Below are 21,021 nucleotides of genomic sequence, written 5' to 3'. Positions count from 1 at the left end.
TCCTTCCAATTCTGGTCCCGCCCTCTTAGTGGATCTTCCTGAGAATTTAGAAAACAGAAAAACAAAAACAAGAAAACATTGGTCTTACTGTAAGCCGTCTTTGGTGTCTGCTGTTCCCTTCTTTTAAACATCTCAGGAGACTGGGTCTTCCTAACTTCTCTACTGCGGTGAGCCGCTCTGCTCTCCCGGTTGCCGCCTTCCAGCCCTCTTCCCAGGCTAAACGCTTCCCAGAGGAGGAGGTCAGACGGTGCGGCTCCGCTCGAGCACCGACCCCGAGGGAGCGGAGCCAGGATCCGCGCTCCCGGACGCCGCAGCCCACGCTCCTCTGCCCGGCTCCACTGCGGGCCGTCGCTGGGACCCCTCTCCCCGCCCACTCCCGACCCGCGCGTCGTGGGACTCGCAGTGCCTCTGGGCCATCCGTTTTGCTCCACGAAGCCCGTGACACCGCGCCCAACACGCCCCCGGGCGGCGAGGAGGAGGAGGCAGCCGCCCCCTCGGGTCCGCAGAGCCTCGAGCGCTGCCCGGATGCTGCAGCCCAGCTGCCTCTCCGGCAGCAGCCGCAGGAGACCCGGGCCGAGCCCAGCCTCGGTGCGCGCTGGGGGTCGGAAGGGAAGGCTGGTCTTCCATTCCTCCCATTCCCCTCCGAGTCCCGGAGCACTCCTGCGCGCAGACCCTCCTCCTCCCCGGTACGAGCCGAGAGAGGAGGGCCGAGCAGCCCCCGGCACCCCACCATGAACAACACCTCCTGGCCTCAAGGAGTCACCATGAACAGCGACTCCTTGCCTGAGGACTGCGAAGCTCGAAGGTGGCTCCCTTCGGGCGAAAGCCCGGCCATCAGCTCCGTGATGTTCTCGGCCGGGGTCCTGGGGAACGTCACCGCCCTGGCGCTGCTGGTGCGCCGCTGGCGCGGGACCGCGGGGCGCAGCGCCCGCCGCCAGGACTCCATCTCCTTGTTCCACGTGCTGGTGACCGAGCTGGTGTTCACCGACCTGCTCGGGACCTGCCTCATCAGCCCCGTGGTGCTGGCTTCGTACGCGCGGAACCAGACCCTGGTGGAGCTGGCGCCCAAGAAACGCGCGTGCACCTACTTCGCCTTCGCCATGACCTTCTTCAGCCTGGCCACGATGCTCATGCTCTTCGCCATGGCCCTGGAGCGCTACCTGGCCATCGGGCACCCCTATTTCTACCAGCGCCACGTCAAGCGCCGCTGCGGCCTGGCCGTGCTGCCCGCCATCTACACGGTCTCCTCGCTCTTTTGCTCCCTGCCGCTGTACAGCTACGGGCAGTACGTCCAGTACTGCCCCGGGACGTGGTGCTTCATCCGGCATGGCCGCACCGCCTACCTGCAGCTGTACGCCACCCTGCTGCTGCTCCTCATCGTCGCGGTGCTCGCCTGCAACTTCAGTGTCATCCTCAACCTCATCCGCCTGTACCGCCGGGGCAGGAGAAGCCGCTGCGGACCCTCCGTGGGCAGCGGCCGGGGCGGCCCTGCCACCCGAAGGAGAGGGGAAAGGGTGTCCATGGTAGAGGAGACGGACCACCTCATTCTCCTTGCTATTATGACCATCACCTTCGCTGTCTGCTCCTTGCCTTTCACAGTAAGTCACTCACTTCGTTCCCACAGCCCAGCACTGCGCAGCCTTCTCACCCTCTCTCCTCTCACTCCCACAAACTCTTGCAACTTGTAAAACTGTGTCTTAACTTGTAAAGATCTGACAACTTCCTCTGTCGTTTCTCACCTCTACTCACTTCCTTACCCCCCTGGCACATGGACCTCTCTAGGCTTGTGTTTCTCACACAGTAATACAACCCGCACGGACAGGGAGCCTGCTGACACTCACTAAGCCAGCCGAGCTCCCCATCCCAGAAACAAAGGCCCCTTATAGTGTCCCTGTCCTGCCACTACTCTCCAGGTTTAGCACCTGAACAGCCTCCTCCACCTCTTGGTGGTTGGCAATTACAATCTGACTTCCCTGTGCTGCAGTTTGCCTCCTGGTACCCTCTTCTCACACACGGGTGCTAGTTCTCCATGCTGTGCCTGATGTTTCTCCCAATGCAAAATGTGGTACCCAACCCATAGCATTCCAGCCGCCACTGAGAACGGGCCCAGGTGAGAAGGGTGTCTCTATTGCAGAACTTCAAAGCATTCATCATTGGTCCTAAAAGTTCAACAAACACCTAGTTTACAGGTTTTCCAATTTACATATTGGTAGCATAACCCTTGCGGCCATGAAAATTCATAATACATCTGTAATGATAATTAGAAGAAAAGCTGGTTGCTTGGAAGAACCCCTCACTAAGCTTTTGAGATCCCTCTAGAGGAGCCATTTGTACTCTTACAAAATTTCTCTTTCTCTTCCTTCTTCTTCTCTTCTTCTTCCTCCTCTTCTTCTCCTTCTTCTTTTCTTCTCCCTCTCCTCCTTCTCCTCTTTCTCCTTCTTTTAAACTTTTAAAAAATTTACTTAGAAATTACATTTAATGGGGTGACATTGATCAATAAGAGTGTATAGGCTTCAGGAGAACATTTCTATAGCATTAAGCTGTTGATTGCATTGTGTGCCCATCACCCAAAGTCAAGTCATTATCCATCACCATATCTTCTTAATGTCACTGTCAGAAATAGATACAGGTGTTCTTTGGTTTATAATTGTGTAATTTATTAGAACAAAGCTACACAGGAATGGCTGGTCTGTCTCAGGGGTGGAAGAAGTAGGCATGTCCAACATTTGCCACTACCCAGCAGGCCAGAGCCTGTCGAAAGAAGTGAAGGACAGGAGCCTAGTCCTGGAGTGGATGCTGTTGGGTCTGGGGCAACCTCAGGGGTTAGTTCTGTGATGCTGTCAGTTTTAACCTCCTAAGATGTACAGAGCCTGGGATGTGTCTAAGCATAGGCTAGCCTATTCCTGAGAAATGGAACTCAAAGTTCAGGCAGCTCCACTTCCTAATCTTCAGAAGAACAGGCTGACCCTGCAGGAAGTAAGTAGTTGTCAGTGACTCCCATCTGCTGTTAGCTGGTCTGACCTGTAGTAGCTGAAGAAGTAGATTTATCCTACTTCCCACCATCATCATTGTTTGATTATCTTCATACGCTCATCCTCAGGGGAGGGAAAAGACACAGGGTTCTGAAAGCCCAGATGTGTCCCTCCCCTGCCCTAAAATTAACTCCCATTCTTAACTATTCTCTTCTCCCTAGTCCCCACTGTCCTCACGCTTCTACTGCATCCCCTGGCAGGGCAGAAGCTGATCTGAATCAGTAAGTTACATTTGGGGGGAATGAGATGTAGTATGTAAAATGCTATGATGCAGAAACCACCAGGGTTTCCACAGGTTTGCTTTGTTTTACTGATAGAACCTTTAGATTATGTTAGAAGCTAAGTCAGCTTTTCGGGGTTAGCACTAGGATGCAGAATAAATATCTATGAAAAAAAAGCATTTTAAATCCACTAAACAACTTAGAATTCAACTAGGGAGACATAAATCATCTCTGAATTAGGGAGTGCCTGTCTTGGACAGGTGGGCCCTAGGATATCAGTTCTTGGAATTTTATTTATTATTTGTGAGTGTGTATATAAAAATATCCCTGACTCCCAGTTACTTAAATAGCCTAGGAATGAGCTCAGAGGTGACCAGAAACTTGTAAAAAGGACTATTATTTCCTATCCCAAACCCTGTAGAGGAGGAAAGTAGGAGGAAAAAGGTCTCCCTTTTGAGCATGATTGTTCTATAGCATAAACTGTATTTTTTAAAGCAAAAGTGGTGATTTTCAATACATTCCCCTGCTTTTAAGTAAATTTGTCTTTTATCATGAGGACTTCATCATTGCCATATGTTGATTTTCAAATATATATATATATTTTTATATATTTTAATGTATATTTTCTCCTTAATTTTACATTAAGCCAGGAGCAAGTCCAAAGCTTCCAAACATGGAAGAGGCTTAGAGCCAGCAGTCTGGTTAGAAGGAATGGGGAGTAGAAGGTTTGCTTTAAAGCTATGTTTTTATTTAGATTGTCTGTTAATGGCACAGCGGGGTGGGGGGGAACTATATGAAGATTAGTAGATTCTTGGTACTTGTTAGTGTCTTCATTTACACAGCACTTTAAACCTTATGAAATGTTGCACTACCCCAGTTTAAGTTATTTCTTAGAGGGTCTATCTGATCATTCAAAACTCATGGTTACTGTTTGGTACATACATTCTGCTATTTCAAAATGCTTATCATATACCCCCATGGGGCACTTTCCTCCCGAGTCCTTTCAGTTGATTGGGCCATACTAAAACTGTGGTCAGAAAGGGCCTCCACCAATCTCTCACGTGAGGCAGGAATCATTTCCTCACATCCTAACTGGGGACACGGTTAGACAAGGCATCAGCCTGTGGTCGCCTTCAGACATTTTCCTCTTCCTCTCCAGAGCACCTGCAGTCCAACGGAAGAGCCACAAATGTGAACCCCATCAGAATTTAAAATTTTCTAGTAGCCAGCCACACAACAAAAAAAATAAATAAAAAGAAACAGATGATATTGATTTTAATCAATATGTTTCATTTAAGTCAGTTTATATAAAGAATTAGCAATTTAAAATGTAATCAAGGTAAAATAATTAATGAACAATAATTCCAAGTAATATTCTTCCTTGTGTTCCAGATTGTACAGGCAATTTACCTTATCTCTGCTTGTGTCCTGCCATAGCTGCTTTTTATGCCCCTTAAAAGTGGCCCAACAAAGAGGAGTGTTCACAGCTGTGTACCCAGAGGGATACCAGCTTATTCTAGTACTTCAGAGTGGGGGAAGGAGGAGAGCGGGGATTTGGGAAACCTGGAACTACTAATGTCATTGTCCCAAGGTGTGGGCAGGTTCCAATTACTGCTTCCACCACGATTCCCAGTCTGGAACTTCTGAAGTTTGAGAAGTGAAACTATCAAAATGTAAAACTCCCAGAACCCTTCCATCTCAAATATCACTGTTATCAACATCAAAATTGCTAACATTTTTGAGTGCTAATTTTTACTAACCCATTATCATCACAACAACCTGTAAAATAGATAGCATTATTATTCGCATTTTACAAATGAGGCAAATAACTTACTCTATGTCCCACAGCTAGTGGGTGTTGGAGCCAGGATTCCAAACCAGGGAGTTGAAGCATAGAGCTCATGTTCCTCGCTGCAATACTATCGGAAAGAAAGTGCTCATTTCAGGGGTAATGTGAGAAAATTAATCTAAGATTTTGTAAGAGAATTGTGAAGATGTTATAAATATCCGAACCACTTTGTCTCTTAATTTCAATTTCTTAGCCTTAAAAATAAAATGGCGAAGACCTTTCTCTCTCCATATCAGATGAAAGGGCCTGAGCTGGGGCCACGGGAGTGTTCCTTTCTACTTCTCCACAGACCTGTCAATTAAAAGTCTGAGCCTGAGATTTCAGGAGATTGGCTAATGCAAAGGCTGCTCTAAATTAAGAATTAATCAGCTTACCTCTCAAGTCAAAATCTTCTATTGGTACCATAAACATTTAAGTGATTAAAAGAAAAAAAAACATACATGTGTTGTTTAGGAAATGACATTATTTTTTTTTTTGTCCATATTGAAATCATGCATGGAAGCGACAACATATTCCAAACAGGTTTATGCGCTCAAGGGATATTGTATAAGTTAATAAATTCCTCCTTATGTTAATCAGCTGTTGTTATCATTTCACAGAGATAAACAGAAACTTCCTTCATGAAAATGAAACAGAACAGAGGAAACATAGCTAATTCCATCCATTCATGCCTCAGATACTATTTATTGTGTCTTTATTCTCAACCACATCAAACTACTTTCGTACTACTTTGCTAATAATTGTGAGTAGCTTCCGGTCATTTTAAACAGTTTTCCACATGCCATTAGGATAAAGTGCTTATGCATTTTATTCAGTTCTAAAATTTCAAGAGCAAATGATTGACTCATTCTAAAAATGTCTCCATCTTTAGAAATTCTTTAGGGCTATAATTTCTAGGTAAACCTGATTAGTGGAAATCTGATCTTTGCAATACAGAACAAATGCAAGTAAACATACTAGAGTTTCCCGTTCACCAATGATACTTTTTATGACAGGAATGGGAGTTATAAAACCGAAATGAAATCGATCAATTACATTAATGGAAAATATCACAATTCAAGTAGGGATGAAAGAGCAATCCAGACATCTCTACGCATCACCGTAATGAACTTTGCTTGGTGATATTTGAAGTTAATATCTATGTGCTGATACTGGAAGGCCCTTTATCTTTTATGCATCACTAATGATGTGCTTGGGGATTGCTGAACTGGTTTTAATACACACTACCTGTTAAGAGAAAGTTTTCCTATATGAGTGTTTTCACTTGACATCTTTTTCTTTGCATGTTGATATTATGATATGGTGGCTGTGAATAAAGACACAATTACACTGAGTTTTTAAAATTTGGACAGCAAGAACCATAGTCCTTTTCCTAAAAGAGAAGCTGTTCATTTTGTCTCCACATTTAGTGGAGTTGATCATCACTGCTGTTTCAGATGATTCAGACCTCGGCTTAAAGAAAAACAGATTGTAGGAATGGTATATTTCCTTTCTGGCATTTCAAGAGCCCATCACAGTATTAAGATTAAAAAAAAGAAGAAGAATAACAAAAATGGTGCGTGATTGAGTGCTGGAAACATAGTGTTTCGGGAAGGTAATCAACAAGTCCCTTTCCACGTAAAGACTTAAGACCCAGTTAATCTGCAGCCTGGTGTGCTTGGTTCCCATGGCTTCTCCTGTCCTCTGTTTTGAAGTTTCTGATCACTACTCTCCATCTCTATTCTTGAGCTCACCTTCCTTATGCCTCAAATTAAATAAAGGTGGACAAAGCTTTGTTTTTCTCAAGCTATTTTGCTAACAAAAACTGCCCCCCCAACAGAAAAATAGACGTAAAACTTCTGCAGTTGCCACATGTATGTGATGGGATGGGCCACTGAAAAGGAAAATGCATTTTCCTGTCCATGAAGGCTGACATTTCATGGACAGTGTATAGGTCACTTTGAAATCATTTGCAAAATCCTGTGTTTATGAGTTCTGGGTTGATGGTTCATAGTGTCCACCATTTTCTTGAAGGGTTAGAGCAAGCACCTTAGAATATACAGGCCCAGAGCTCTGAACTTTAGCACGAACTCTCTTTTGTCTCTGCTCTGGGATCACCTGGAACACACGGCAGGGGGACACCCTTTAGTACTGGAGCCACATCCATCCTGTTCCCTGCACCGCAAAGCACCTGTGATTTGGGGAAAGGGATTTCCCTGAAATATCAAATGCTTGGAAAATAACCTCCCTGTGATTTTTTTTTTAAGAATGAATTACGTAAGCCAGGACATTCACTAATGTCGTTCACATGGGAGATAAACATATAGCATTCCATGACTGTAATTTAGCTGTGAAACATGGGGAAAAGAAAAGCACCCAGAGAAAGCCAAGTAACTACTTAGATACAGTGATCGTTCTTAACAGGAACATTGACACCCATAAACCTGTGACACCTTCGAAAAGATGTCACCTACAGACCCATAGTTCGGCCAGTGAATTTTACACGAGACTACACATCACAGGCTGCAGCACAATAGTGGCTAAAAGAAAAATTTGGGCCCTGGCCGGTTGGCTCAGCGGTAGAGCGTCGGCCTGGCGTGCAGGGGACCCGGGTTCGATTCCCGGCCAGGGCACATAGGAGAAGCGCCCATTTGCTTCTCCACCCCCACCCTCCTCCTTCCTCTCTGTCTCTCTCTTCCCCTCCCGCAGCCAAGGCTCCATTGGAGCAAAGATGGCCTGGGTGCTGGGGATGGCTCCTTGGCCTCTGCCCCAGGCGCTAGAGTGGCTCTGGTAGCAGCAGAGCGACGCCCGGAGGGGCAGAGCATCGCCCCCTGGTGGGCGTGCCAGGTGGATCCCGGTTGGGCGCATGCGGGAGTCTGTCTGACTGTCTCTCCCCGTTTCCAGCTTCAGAAAAAAAAAAATAAATAAATAAATAAATAAATGAAAAATTTGGATCCCACTACCTGAGTGTGACTCCATGGCTTCCTTACTTACCTGGAGTGTGATTTGGGACAAGGTAACTAATCTTTTAAGCCTTAGTTTCCTCTTTATTAAAATGGAAATAATATTTTGCAGGTTCATGTAAGGGCTAGATAGAATGAGACTTATAAATTGCTTAGCATCATGCCTGGCATACATAGGTATTCAGTAAATATTAGCTGCTAGCTTTAAGTCATTTGTTTGATGGGTCAGGCCTAAGCGTGTCTTTTGTTTCTATCTGAGGTTGTTAGGTAAAGTTTTAAAGTAGGGTTCTCAATCTTGGCTGCACATTAGAAGTATGTGGTGTGGAGGGGGATTAAAAACCACAATACCCTGGTTACAGCCCATATTTAATTAATCAGAATCTCTGTGGGAGGGAGCAAGCCATCAGAATATTTTTTAATGCTTCTTGGGTAATTTCCATGAGCAGCCAGATAAAGTTCTCATTGGCTCTAAAATTCTGAACCCACTGTGTGGTTGTATTGATGGTAGGAAAGCCCTCAAACAAATAGTATCCAGTCAGGGCCAAGGTGAAGTCTTCTGTGGGAGGCTATAAGGATTCTATAAAAGATCATAAACACTTCTCTTCATCTGTGCTGCTTAGTAGGAATCATAGTCTTACTAAAGTCCAGTAGAGAGAGCCTGTCCTGAGGAATTAAAACTCACTTGACTCATTTACATTAGCACTCGGTGTTTTTCTTATAGCCAATTTATTGGTAGTGTGTACAAAGATATGTATAAATTCTACCAGCCTCTGAAGCAAAATATCATTGAAATATTATTCATTAATTGACTTATATGCCATGTGTCAGCCTTTAATTAAAATCTAGGATTGGCTAGGGGCAGAGGAGAATGGAAAGTTCTTGGTTAATGGACAGAGTTTCGGTTTGGGAAGATGAAATGAGTTCTGTATATGGATGGTGGTGATGGTTGCCATTCTGTTCCTTTATATGATGATCAGTCAGGCATGGGCACAAGATGTTACAGTAATATAATGTTATAGTAATTCAATATATAGAAATATAGAAAATATGGAAGATATATAGAAATAAGTTAGGATATAATAGTAAAAGCCATTAAGGCAAGTGAATAAGGCTACGCCCTCTGGGTGGGAGCTAATCTAGTGTGTACAGACATGATAGGCAGACTGTGCCTTTCGTGCAGAGTCCACTTTGTGTGTGAAGTTATATGTAGATAAAAAGTGGCTTCCCTAGGAACATCTGAAAAGTGGCTTGATGTGACATTTCTGTAGATTAACATAAAAAGGGCTCCCTGCTAGGAACTCTCATAAAGGTAGTTTGATATGATAATCCCATAAATTAACACCTGTTAGAAGGTGGGTTGAGGTGATAATCCTGTAGATTAACACCTGTTAGAGGGTGTAGGCTAGAAAAAGGTACTAAAGCTAAGGGACCCCCCTGCTGCGGTAGTAACCCAGACTCCAATGTTGTGGACTGTCTCCACACCGCTCTGACCAAGGATAGGGGAGAGGAGCATGCCAACAGGGCCCCCTTAAACTGTACCCAGGCACGCCAAAAGGATTGTGAATAATAAACTGCCTGTGTGATTCTTGCAACTAGCTTGTGTGTTGGTCATGTCTCACCTCGGTGGCAATTGGTCTCAGTACTGATAAGTAGAATCGTCACAGCCGCCTCAAGAGTAGTCTCGAAGAGGAGGCTGCCAGCCCTGCTGTTAAGCAGGAGTGTCCCACTGCACAAGGAGGTCAAATAGGGGACGCCTGGTCTACGTAGAGCGAGGGCTCTACTGGGACACAAGATTAGACAAGAGCAGCTCAGGAAAACAAAGTTGATCCTACTCACAGGTCCTAGAAACAGGAAAAAACCGCAACATCAAGGACTGCATGGGAAAGTACTAGTGCAGGTCAGAAGCAGCGCAGGGTGACCAGTTTAGGACTGGCTACTGGAGTCATTCCAGCAGGCTTTGAGCGGCAGGACTGGTCCTCAGTTGCCTGATACCAGGGCCTGGGAAGATTAAGGCAGAGTAATATTGCCTCTTGAGGAATAGGGCCAGATAGAGGGGCTCTGGATTGGTTAGTTTGCAGATCAAAGGATTGCTCCCGGGTGAACCCCGGGCTATCTCTAAGAAATGGCTGTCTCTGAAAGGCAGTTTCTCCCCAGCCAGAATGGTTTTTAGGATGTCAAAACATCATAATATCTAGAAAATAAAAAACATATAAACAATACAGTTGCACAAAAATGTGAATGCACTTAATGACACTGAATTATACACTTGAAAATGGTTAAATGGTAAATTTTGTCATGTATATTGTATAATTAAAAGAAAAAAAACCCAAACAGAGTCCACAAGATCTAAATAGTGAACTCTAGGCAAAAGAAAAGAACCAAATTTTTGAAAAATGAGAAGGTAGGAGAAGACAAAACTTACATCAAGAACTTCAAGGCTCACTGAAGTACCTCTCTTTTCCCAGTGTAAAAGAAGAAACTGTCTTCTGCAAAATATTGGCCATCTCCTGCAATGCAAATTTTAAGTGCCTTCAAATATTACACAGCAGAGTGGATGAAATAGAAGGGAAACAAACAGTACAGAATTGCTTCATCCCCTAAAACCATTTTCACTTCTCATTGCTCTGTCAGCCTCTAAGGAGATCAGGAACTGAAAACCCGACTCATCCTCACGGGTGAAGCTGTGACTCGAGAATACCGAGCCCTTCTGATGTGGCCCATCTGGCTAGCCAGTTCAATGTTATCATACCCTTTGGAGACACTAGATTATAAACTCAGACTTTTCTGCTATAGAGGGCTTGGTTGTGTTGTGTATGTGTGTGTGTGTTATAACTAATATATTTTAATCTACCAGACTTATATACAATATTATCCTGAATTTCTTAACTCCAAAATTACTCCTTAGAGGCACCATATAAGTCCTCTATATTTCTTATCCAAAATAGTTTAGCTGCCAAGAAACTGATTGCCCCATTGCATATCCCCACCTACCTTTCTCTTCTCTATGTAATCAGGGAAGTCTACCATCAATTCTTCTTTTTCCTTACTCATCTGCCAACTCTTTTCTCCATTCCCTATGCCAAGATTCCCTGGCATAAACACCTGTGGCTGCCAAACCTTCCTGCTATTGTCCTAACATAAACAACACAAAGATGACTACTACTCTTCGCCCTCCCTGCAATTTGCTTTGTGTATCCAGTTGTCAGATGCTTACAGGGTAAGCTGGAGAGAAGGAAAAAAATCATGCCTTCTGATAAAGAGTGGAGGGAAGAAAGAATAGTTTTCTAACTCGTGAGCAACCATTTGATCTTTATTGAGTGTGTACAGTTCCATTCTTTTTCATCTGACCAAAGAGTTGTGCTGTTACCTCAACATCTAAGAAATCAATGAGAGCTGGTATACCAGTGTGAAAACATCTGTCACCATGTAAAGATGTGTCAGCATTTTAGTGGTTAGGACATTGCTCTGAAGACCTTTGCCCTGATATAGGTTACCTGGATGGAGCACATGGTGAGGGAAGCCCTGGTATCAGTGGAGCTGGGATTTGTGCCCTAACTCCACCAGCAAACACCCCAGGGAACTTGGGCAAGTCACTTCACTTCTCTGCACCTTTGTGTCCTCATTGGTAAAGTGGAGACAAATGGCCAACATTGTGGGGCACTTATTAAATGAACTGTTTTAATTAGCTGATACATACTACTTTTTTTTTTTTTTTTTTCATTTTTCTGAAGCTGGAAACAGGGAGAGACAGTCAGACAGACTCCCGCATGCGCCCGACTGGGATCCACCTGGCACGCCCACCAGGGGCGATGCTCTGCCCACCAGGGGACCATGCTCTGCCCATCCTGGGCATTGCCATGTTGTGACCAGAGCCACTCTAGCGCCTGGGGCAGAGGCCACAGAGCCATCCCCAGCACCCGGGCCATCTTTGCTCCAATGGAGCCTTGGCTGCGGGAGGGGAAGAGAGAGACAGAGAGGAAAAGCGCGGCGGAGGGGTGGAGAAGCAAATGGGCGCTTCTCCTGTGTGCCCTGGCCGGGAATCGAACCCGGGTCCTCCGCACGCTAGGCCGACACTCTACCGCTGAGCCAACCGGCCAGGGCCATACTACTTTCTATTATCCTCTGAACTAAGAAGTAGGTGGTGTTGTTATTATCACATATTTTACAGATATAACTGAGGTACACAGAGGTTAGTTTTTTTACTGATGGTCCCAAAGCTATTTATGGAGCCCAGTTCAAACCCAGGCAGTGCAGTGGCCAAAACCTATGCTCTGTTGTGTACCCTTTCTTACTGGATCGTGATAATTAAATCAGATTAAGTTTTTGGAAATAAATGTAACATGTTATTATTGACTTTCCTAAAGTTCTCTTCCTCATCTGCCAAAAGGAGACAGTACTTATGTTTCAGAGTGTTTGTAAGGAATAAACATCGGAAGAAGAGTGAGATTTTTGCTTTCTACCTTTGGCCACCACTGCACACAAGACATATTTTGCTTTTAATTCTTGACAAATTGCATATGGTCTAGGCCTGTCCACTGCTACAATGTAAAACTAACACCATTTTTTCCTTTTGCTTCTTACAGATTTTTGCATATATGAATGAGATGTCTTCTCGAAAAGAAAAGTTGGACCTCCAAGCACTTAGATTTTTATCAATTAATTCAATAATTGACCCTTGGGTCTTTGTCATCCTGAGGCCCCCTGTTCTGAGACTGATGCGTTCAGTCCTCTGTTGTCGGGGTTCATTAAGAACACAAGATACAGCAGAAACTTCCTGATCTATATGGTCTAATGCCAGTAAATAGACTGATCTTTGTGGACAATAGCGAAGAAGTGCTTAGTTAGCCAGCATCTGGAAGATCATTCTGAAATGGTTCCCTGACAAAATGAAAAAAAGTTAGTTTATAAACAAAATGAAGCTACCCTAACAAAGCAGAATAAGCCAACATTTTAGCAGTGGTTTAGGCTGCAGATGTGCTGACAAGGGACTTCCTGGAAGGTGTCAGAAGGAGCTGTAAGATCTATCCTCAATAAGCATGTTACATGTCCGTTAGAGGAAGAACCGACTGCGTTAAAAATCCGGTTGCCTTTTGACTAAACTTTCCTGTTGAATGAGAAAGCATGTGGTTTTGTAATTTGTTTAAAACCCAAAATAGATACTGTGGTTTTTTTTTTTATCTTAATCTTCTTTCTTACTACTGTTATAAACATACAGTGTACAGTCAGACCAGATCAAACTTCATATATATTCTCTAGGAAGTCGATACATGGAAGCAACCAAGTCTCATGTTTTGTGATTGCTTAACAAACGCTTTCTTTGGACAACGAGCTTGAAAATCACAGGCACTTTGTACTGTGTTTGTTTGTGTGTGTGGGGGGGGAGTATGCTCTCGTCACTACAGTATTACTTGTAGAAGAGTAGGCTCAGTTTTCCACTAGTCCTCCGGAAGCTATGTGTCAAAGTATCAGAGTATTTATTTTACAGTGTTCATTGCGCTAATAGTAATCAAGAGAACTTGAGGAATTTTCCTCTCAAGAAATGATAGGCTATTAAGAGAGTTAATTCTGATTAATAACTCTTCATCCTATTTCCAAGGGAAGGTATATGTGGCTATGTCTGAAGCCATGTATTAGGGTTAAAAACTAAAAACTCTGGTCAGTTCTTCATATACACTGGAATGCTTTTAATGCTGACGTTGAGGCATGACTAACATCAACTTTATAAGATGATTGTGTTGTAGCAAAATTCATCTGCCTTTATTTTTATCCAGGAAACGTGGTTGACTAATACTATATAGGAAATCATGTAACAATGAATCATATCTTTATATATTTCTAAATGTTTGGCATGATGTAAACTCAGCACCAAAATATTTCAGTGAATTTGCACTGTTTAATATTTTAGTTACTGTGTAAACTGATCTGAAATGTTACAAAAATAAACTATGAAACAGAAATTTTAAAATGGAAGAGTATTTGATGAATCTTCCAAATAACATTTTAGAGTTAGTGTAGATACAATTGTTTCAATGAGATAAAAGGAGAAAAAATTTAACTGGGTAGGTTTTTAAAGTTTGGTTGCATTGTAAATTGGAGTTTAAAATATTTAATATAGTACTTGGGACTAGAGAATTATTTTTCCCCTTACAGGATGATTTTCAAAATAGTAAAACCACCTTGTTTTTTCCCCCAGTGAGTGTTATTACAGTATAGCTGTTACAAAAAAACCGAAAGTGATGTTAGTCTGTTCCAAAGTCTCAAGCTGCTTACGTAAAACCATTTTCTATAAGTAGTTATCAAACTAGATGATCACTTACAAGTTTTCCCAAACCATTCTAGGCATTGGTGTATTTTGACACAATCTATATCAGATCAGCTCTTATTTTAAAAACAATAAATAAATGGTTTGCTTTTCTACTAATTTAAACAAACCAGGCAAATTTTAAACTTAACTAAAATCTGGATATGTAAATACATCCTTCCTGTCTACCAAGTATTCTAAAGTTGAGAAACTGTTCAACTTAATAGACCTAATTAAACTCATGGGTAATTCCTAAATATAAAGTTCTGAAGTTACTTTGAATCTGGAAGATTGATTTCTTTTACCAGGTAACTTTTTTTCCCTCTAAATGAAAATGTTATCTATAATTTTTTACCCCATCTCCCCCCCAAAAGTCTGGAATAATGCCTGATAACTTTTTTGTTTTTAAACTTCGACATAATATCACTTGAGGGAAAAAATGATTTACTCTGGGGGCCCAAAGTATAACAGTTTAAGCCATTTATTTAAGAACTGGTAGATTTCTAGAGCTTTATTTCCTAAGTTACTCCTGTATCTTGCACTGGGTTAAAAGACTATTTTGTTTGCACTGATATATACATAGAAAGAATTAAAGGTAAAAATTCTATCAATTATTCTATCTAAAGGTAATCATCAATTATTTACTATGACTAGTCATTTAAAGGTATCATAAAAATTGACTAGGATTAGTTATGCAAATATTTCTCTTTTTTAATTATTTTTATTTATTTTATTTTATTTTTTTACAGAGACAAAGAGAGAGTCAGAGTGAGGGATAGACAGGGACAGACAGACAAGAATGGAGAGATGAGAAGCATCAATCATTAGTTTTTCATTGCGCATTACGACACCTTAGTTGTTCATTGATTGCTTTCTCATATGTGCCTTGACCGTGGGCCTTCAGCAGACCAAGTAACCCCTTGCTTGAGCCAGCGACCTTGAGTTCAAGCTGGTGAATTTTTGCTCAAACCAGATGAGCCCACGCTCAAGCTGGCGACCTCGGGGTCTCAAACCTGGGTCTTCCGCATCCCAGTCTGACGCTCTATCCACTGCGCCACCGCCTGGTCAGGCTTTTTTTTTGAAAGAGACAGAGAATCAGAGAGAGGGACAGATAGGGACAGACAGACAGGAAAGGAGAGAGATGAGAAGCATCAATTCTTCATCGCAGCACCTTAGCTGTTCATTGATTGCCTTCTCATATGTGCCTTAGCCAGGAGGCAACGCCAGAGTGAGTGACCTCTTGCTCAAGCCAGTGACCTTAGGCTCAAGCCAGCAACCATGGGGTCATGGCTATGATCCCACGCTCAAGCCAGTGACCCTGCGCTCAAGCTGGTTAGCCCATGCTCAAGCCAGATGATCCTGTGTTCAAGCCAGCGACCTCAGGATTTCAAACCTGGATCCTCCGTGTCCCAGTCTGACGCTCTATCCACTGTGCCGCCGCCTGGTCAGGCACAAATATTTCTTTTCTAAAAATCTCATCTCATCAGACATACTTGTTTAACTGAGTCATTTTCAAGTTAAATTAAAAAACAAACAAACAAAAAAACACAGAACTTTGCCCAGTATATCAAAGAACCAAACTGTGATGAAAGAAGACCTAAATTTTATTTTTTGCCCTCTTCAGTGGAATGAAAAGGAAGAAAGAAACTATAGTGGATATTTGCCTCAACATTTCAGGCCTACATTTAAGTGTCCAGAAATGAGATGGGCCAATGTAGTCTGTTCTGAGCTGAATCATTCTTGGATGGTCACTGTGGCTTCAGGTCATCTTTCCCAAGAAAGAACTGGGAAATTTAGTACATTCTGGTACTAAATTGTGCCCCAAATCTCCAAAGATCTTATAGGGACAAAGTTTTTCTTAGAAGCTAAAGAAAGCCTCTCCAAACGACCTGGATCTCAAAGTGGTTTGAATCCACAACCACCTAGAGCCAGACCAAAGCTCTGGAAACAGCACCAACCCCAAATCGCCACGCTGGCAGAGGCTGCAGGCGCTGAGCAGCGTGGAGGGCAGCTCCCATCCACCCGGTTATATTCCCAGTATAACCCAGCTGGATTTTTGGCACCCCTGTCTGCTCCTGTAAGTGTATGTTAAAAGAAGGACTGTCCTAATGCTAATGTAATGTCATTTCTGATTTGACCAAGAAGAAAACAACATATTCAGGTTTAGAGTTTGATGACCTAGGCCCTGGCCAGCTGGCTCAGTGGATAGAGTGTCGGCCTGGTATACAGACATCCTGGGTTCAATTCCTGGTCGGGGCACACAAGAGAAGTGACCATCTGCTTCTCTCTTCCTCCCTCTCCCCCTTCTCTCCCTCTTCCCCTCTTGCAGCCCAGTGGCTCCAATGGTTCGAGCATTGGCCCCCAGCGCTGAGTTGATTCAAGCATCGGCCTCAGATGGGAGTTGCCAGGGGATCCCAGTTGGGGTGCATGCAGAAGTCTGTCTCACTATCTCCCCTCCTTTCACTTAAAAAAAAAAAAGAATTTGATGACTTAGAGAATCAGGCTAAGAGCATTAGTTTGCACTTAAGCAGAAGTTTATTTATTTTACTTAGCCAAATGTAGTGGTTTAGGCCAATCTAATGGTTTTCTGAATTTGAGAAGAATTTCTGCTTGAGCCATTCACACATAAAGCAGCAGTCTTGTCTGCAAATGAGTGATCTATATATGTGGACTTACAATGCCTACTTAAACAGGTGGTGTTGCAACTTGAATATTTGCTAACTCTCTTGACTTTACCAAACACTTAACTCTGTTGGATTTCCTCTTCGAGTGCATATTTTTAACATCCTTCCAATCACTAACCTCATTATAATTGATTTTTAAAAATTTACAAAGCATTTCGATCACCTAAAATGAAACACACTATAGAAATAAATATTTTAGCAATTTCTAAAAGCTATAATCTAATTTATACATGGGACCATGGCCATGTGTTGGGCATTTATTTTTATTTCAGAAAGTTACTCTTGATTTTCAGGTAGATTTTGTGATTTTTTTTTTATCATAAATAAATTTTCTTGAATTATATTTTTTTATTTACTGTAAAATGTATGTACTATTAAAGGTCAGTTTGGGCGATTTAATTCTTTGATCCATGTGTTTCATTTTTTAAAATCTTCCAAGAGTCAAATCTACCAGTGAGGATTCCCACAGAAAGAAGGGTAACTGAGGACTGTTGAATGAAAGGAATATTTACAGAGAGCTAAGGTTTAGGGAATCAACAAGGGATAGTGAAGGATCCCTTGCAAACTGTTATCACTCGTAGGCCAGAGGGATAAAGGAGGAGCAGTCTCTGGCAACCAGTGAGAGCTGTAGGAGTTTCCACCCAGCAGGAGCAATGGCTTTAAGTAACCGCCCAGTTGCTGCCAAATCACAGGAGGGAATGAAGGGACTGCCTCCCTGTAGGATCTCTCTCTCTACTCTCTACTCTCCTGCTCACTCCTCCCATTGGCCAAACCCAACTGTAATACGGAGAGGAAGAGGAACCTGGGTAATGTTCATGAAGCCCACTGTACAGGTAGAGAATAGATTTAGAAGAGCAAATGGAGAAATTCTAGCCTAAGTACCGTATTTCCCCATGTATAAGGTGCTCCCATGTATAAGATGCTCTCCCATGTGTAAGATGCACCTTAATTTTGGGGCCCTAAATTTGGAAAAAAAAGTATTACATAAACTTATTGAATTCATGTTATATTCATCACAAAATTCACATACTCGTCGCTGTCAAAACTCCCATCCATTAGCTTGTCCTCATCTATGGCTGGCGACGAATCACTGTCTTCATATATTGCCTCGTCTTCAGTTCCATCTATGGCACTTGAAATGCCACAACCACAAGATAAGACACACCCAGTTTATAGGCCCCAAATTTTTCAAAAAAGGGTGCATCTTATACATGGGGAAATACAGTAGACTAAAAATATGTTCTTGGTTTTTTTTTAATTATACTAACACAAAAGTTGAAACAATAAAATAGATAGCCTCTCTTTCTGCCTTTTACTTCAAACATATCCAAGTTTGGGGAATAAGAACCAGCCCATCTGTATGGAAAGGAGTAAAATACTATAGATTTCTTTACCAACTTTTGTCCTTTCAACAAATTCTAGATTTATCAGGGAATATTAAAGATTTACCAGACTGCTGGGAGTTCCTCAGACAAGTTATTTAACCTCTCTGACCCCTTGTTTCCTCATCTATAAAATGATGATAATAAAATTATCCATTTCCTCAATTATTTTGAGGATTAAATGAGTAACGGCATGCAAGACATTCAGCACAGCGCCTGACGTGGGAATGCTAATATGGTTAGGGATTAGAGTCATCTCAGATGCCCCGCTCAGCGGCCCCTCTGACCTCCTCACACACATCTGCTCGGACTGCTCACTCTTGGTGGGGGCTGTGGAGTCATGGTATCTATTTGCTAACTCTGGGTAACTGTCAAGAATGATAATGATAATAAACACGTGGGACAAGAATGTATTTCCGAAAATGTGGTGAAGACTGGCACACATGGGACAATGTTGAGAAATGTGTAGAGGAGACCAGGAGAGACAGAAAGACAACAGGACACAAGCAGGTTCCAATCTCCTCAGCCAGGGCATAGAAGAGAATGAGAGGGAACAGCACCTGAAACATTATTCAGACAGGATGTGTGTGTGTTGTTGGGAGACACAGCTCTACCACAAAGCTAAAGCTGAGATTTCACTTATACTTCTGAAGATCCCCAGAATAAGCCAAGCAATGTGCCTCAGGTGACCTTTCATGTTCCTGAAACCAGCACCCAAGACTTCCCTTCTCCAGGCAAAACACTGCTCCTTCCTTCACCTGTCCCATATGTGACACTTCACCATTTTGGTGCCTTTCTCAAGATCTTATCTAAGCTAATAGCCCATCTTAATATTTTGGGCCAGAACCAAACAGCAATAAATAATTACAAACCAGTCTTATCAGTACTGAGTGCTCATATGTCAGTTGCTGCCTTGATCTAGACCTTGTATTTCCACTAGTGCCATCTGGGATCACAAAGCTTTATTAGCAACTAGGCTGTGCCTTTATAATCTTCAACAAATGAAAAAAGCAACAATATTCCACATTACACAGAGGAAAACTGGGTGTGCAGGGGTGAGTGAGTTGCTCACTGAGGATATCTTCATAAGACATCCTTGTGATCATGGTGCTGATCTTGCCATCTGAGACCACAAAGTCTCTTGGTTTCTCATTAGTCATTTGTCTATAACTAGGGATGGGGAGCTTTGAGTTTATCCGATGAACCTGGCCTTTTGTATAACAGGTCTTTGAGGTGATATGGAACTAGACAACAGTGCCAGAGCCCAAAGAACAAGGTTTCCCTTAAAAATGGAACTCACTACGTTTAGTCACTAAATGATATTTTTGCTAGAATTAACTGGCCAATACTCATCCCAGTTCTAAGAGTGTGTGCCTGATGTGTCATGATAAAGTAAACGTTCAAAAATTGCCACAGCTGCACAGTTTAACCTTTGAAGAGAGTTAAGAATATCTTTCAGCTCTTAGCAAACTCAGAGGAACAAGCCAAAAACCCTAAACTCTTTAAATTTCAACATTAAACTTTTATGTTTTTAAAAATAAATGTTACTTATAAAATAGAAGACATGATAACCAAAACACAGCAAGCCGCGTACTGTGGTGTACTACTATTTGACCTGTAAAAATAAATCTTTCTGCTGTGTGTAGGCGTTCCGATAAAAGAAAAGCACGCTTAACTATAAACTAGAGATCTTCGTTCTCTTTACTACCTATTATGGTGACTGAAGAAACACTAGCTCCGATGGTCACATCTTTCCACGAAGTGCCAGTTTGGAAAACTAAGCAAGGTGGAGAGTCAGAAATCTGTCTTTCTTCTAAAAATAGCCCCTGTCTTCCCAATTAGGTTATAGTGAACCATGATAGTTGCAAAGAAATCCTAAGGAAGGAAACACAATTATCCTGTGTTATCAATATTCAAGGTCCTTTTAAAATAAGGTCTTTCCTTTAGTTTATCTACTGGAGCATGTTTTAAAATACTACTGTTTGTAGAAAAGAGGACAGAGGGAAAGGGGATGATAGGATGGGATAAACCTGAAGGGAAGGGGGGAGGGCACTCTGGGGAGGGGAGCAAGGGAGATGTTGAAGGGAATAAGGGGTGAGGGGGGATGCATTTGGGGCGACACCAGAATCTATGTAAACACAATAAATTTAAATCAATAAAAACAAATTCTAATAAATAAATAAATAAAATACTACTGTTTGTAATCCTTTGTAATAGGCATTTTGGATTAAGAGACAAATCACATAGAAAAAGAAAACCTGTTAACTTTATTTTTAAACCAATCCACAAGAGGTAAAGGAGGTGTGGTGGAACTGGGTTGGAATGCAGACATCTAATGCATTCATTAGATCTTCTCTCACATGCTGTGTCCCCATTCGTGGGGCCCTCTGTCTCATCTCTCTCCTCCACCCCTCTACACCAGCCACCCAACCCAGTGCATACCAGCAAGCTTCCTCCTCAGGGTCATTGCCCTGGCTCTGTCTCTACCCAGAATAAATACTCTTCCTCCCAACAGCCATGGATCACTTCTTCATTTCTTCACCTCCTTCTAAAGTGTGCTTTCTCAGGGAGGCCTTCACTGACCGCCTTTCCTAATGCTGTTCCCCCGGC

General features: G+C 42.6%; 1 protein-coding gene across 1 annotated transcript; it reads left to right on the top strand.

Moving 5' to 3' along the window:
- The first annotated feature begins 750 nt into the window (after positions 1–750).
- PTGER2 (prostaglandin E receptor 2) lies at positions 751–17,542 on the top strand. The gene is made up of 2 exons (XM_066276131.1): positions 751–1,598; positions 12,628–17,542. The coding sequence occupies exons 1-2, from the start codon at positions 765–767 to the stop codon at positions 12,820–12,822; spliced, it is 1,029 nt and encodes a 342-aa protein (XP_066132228.1). The 5' UTR covers positions 751–764; the 3' UTR covers positions 12,823–17,542.
- Positions 17,543–21,021: the final 3,479 nt, after the last annotated feature.

Source organism: Saccopteryx bilineata, chromosome 4 (assembly GCF_036850765.1).
Source record: "Saccopteryx bilineata isolate mSacBil1 chromosome 4, mSacBil1_pri_phased_curated, whole genome shotgun sequence".
Classification (NCBI taxonomy): Eukaryota; Metazoa; Chordata; class Mammalia; order Chiroptera; family Emballonuridae; genus Saccopteryx; species Saccopteryx bilineata.
This window is presented reverse-complemented; position numbering and strand designations above follow the sequence as displayed.

Excerpts from the sequence above, each read along its gene's own strand:
- PTGER2 (XM_066276131.1), top strand. The coding sequence starts at position 765 with ATGAACAGCGACTCCTTGCCTGAGGACTGCGAAGCTCGAAGGTGGCTC. Across the intron at positions 1,599-12,627 it reads TCTGCTCCTTGCCTTTCACA|ATTTTTGCATATATGAATGA; the intron begins GTAAGTCACTCA and ends TGCTTCTTACAG.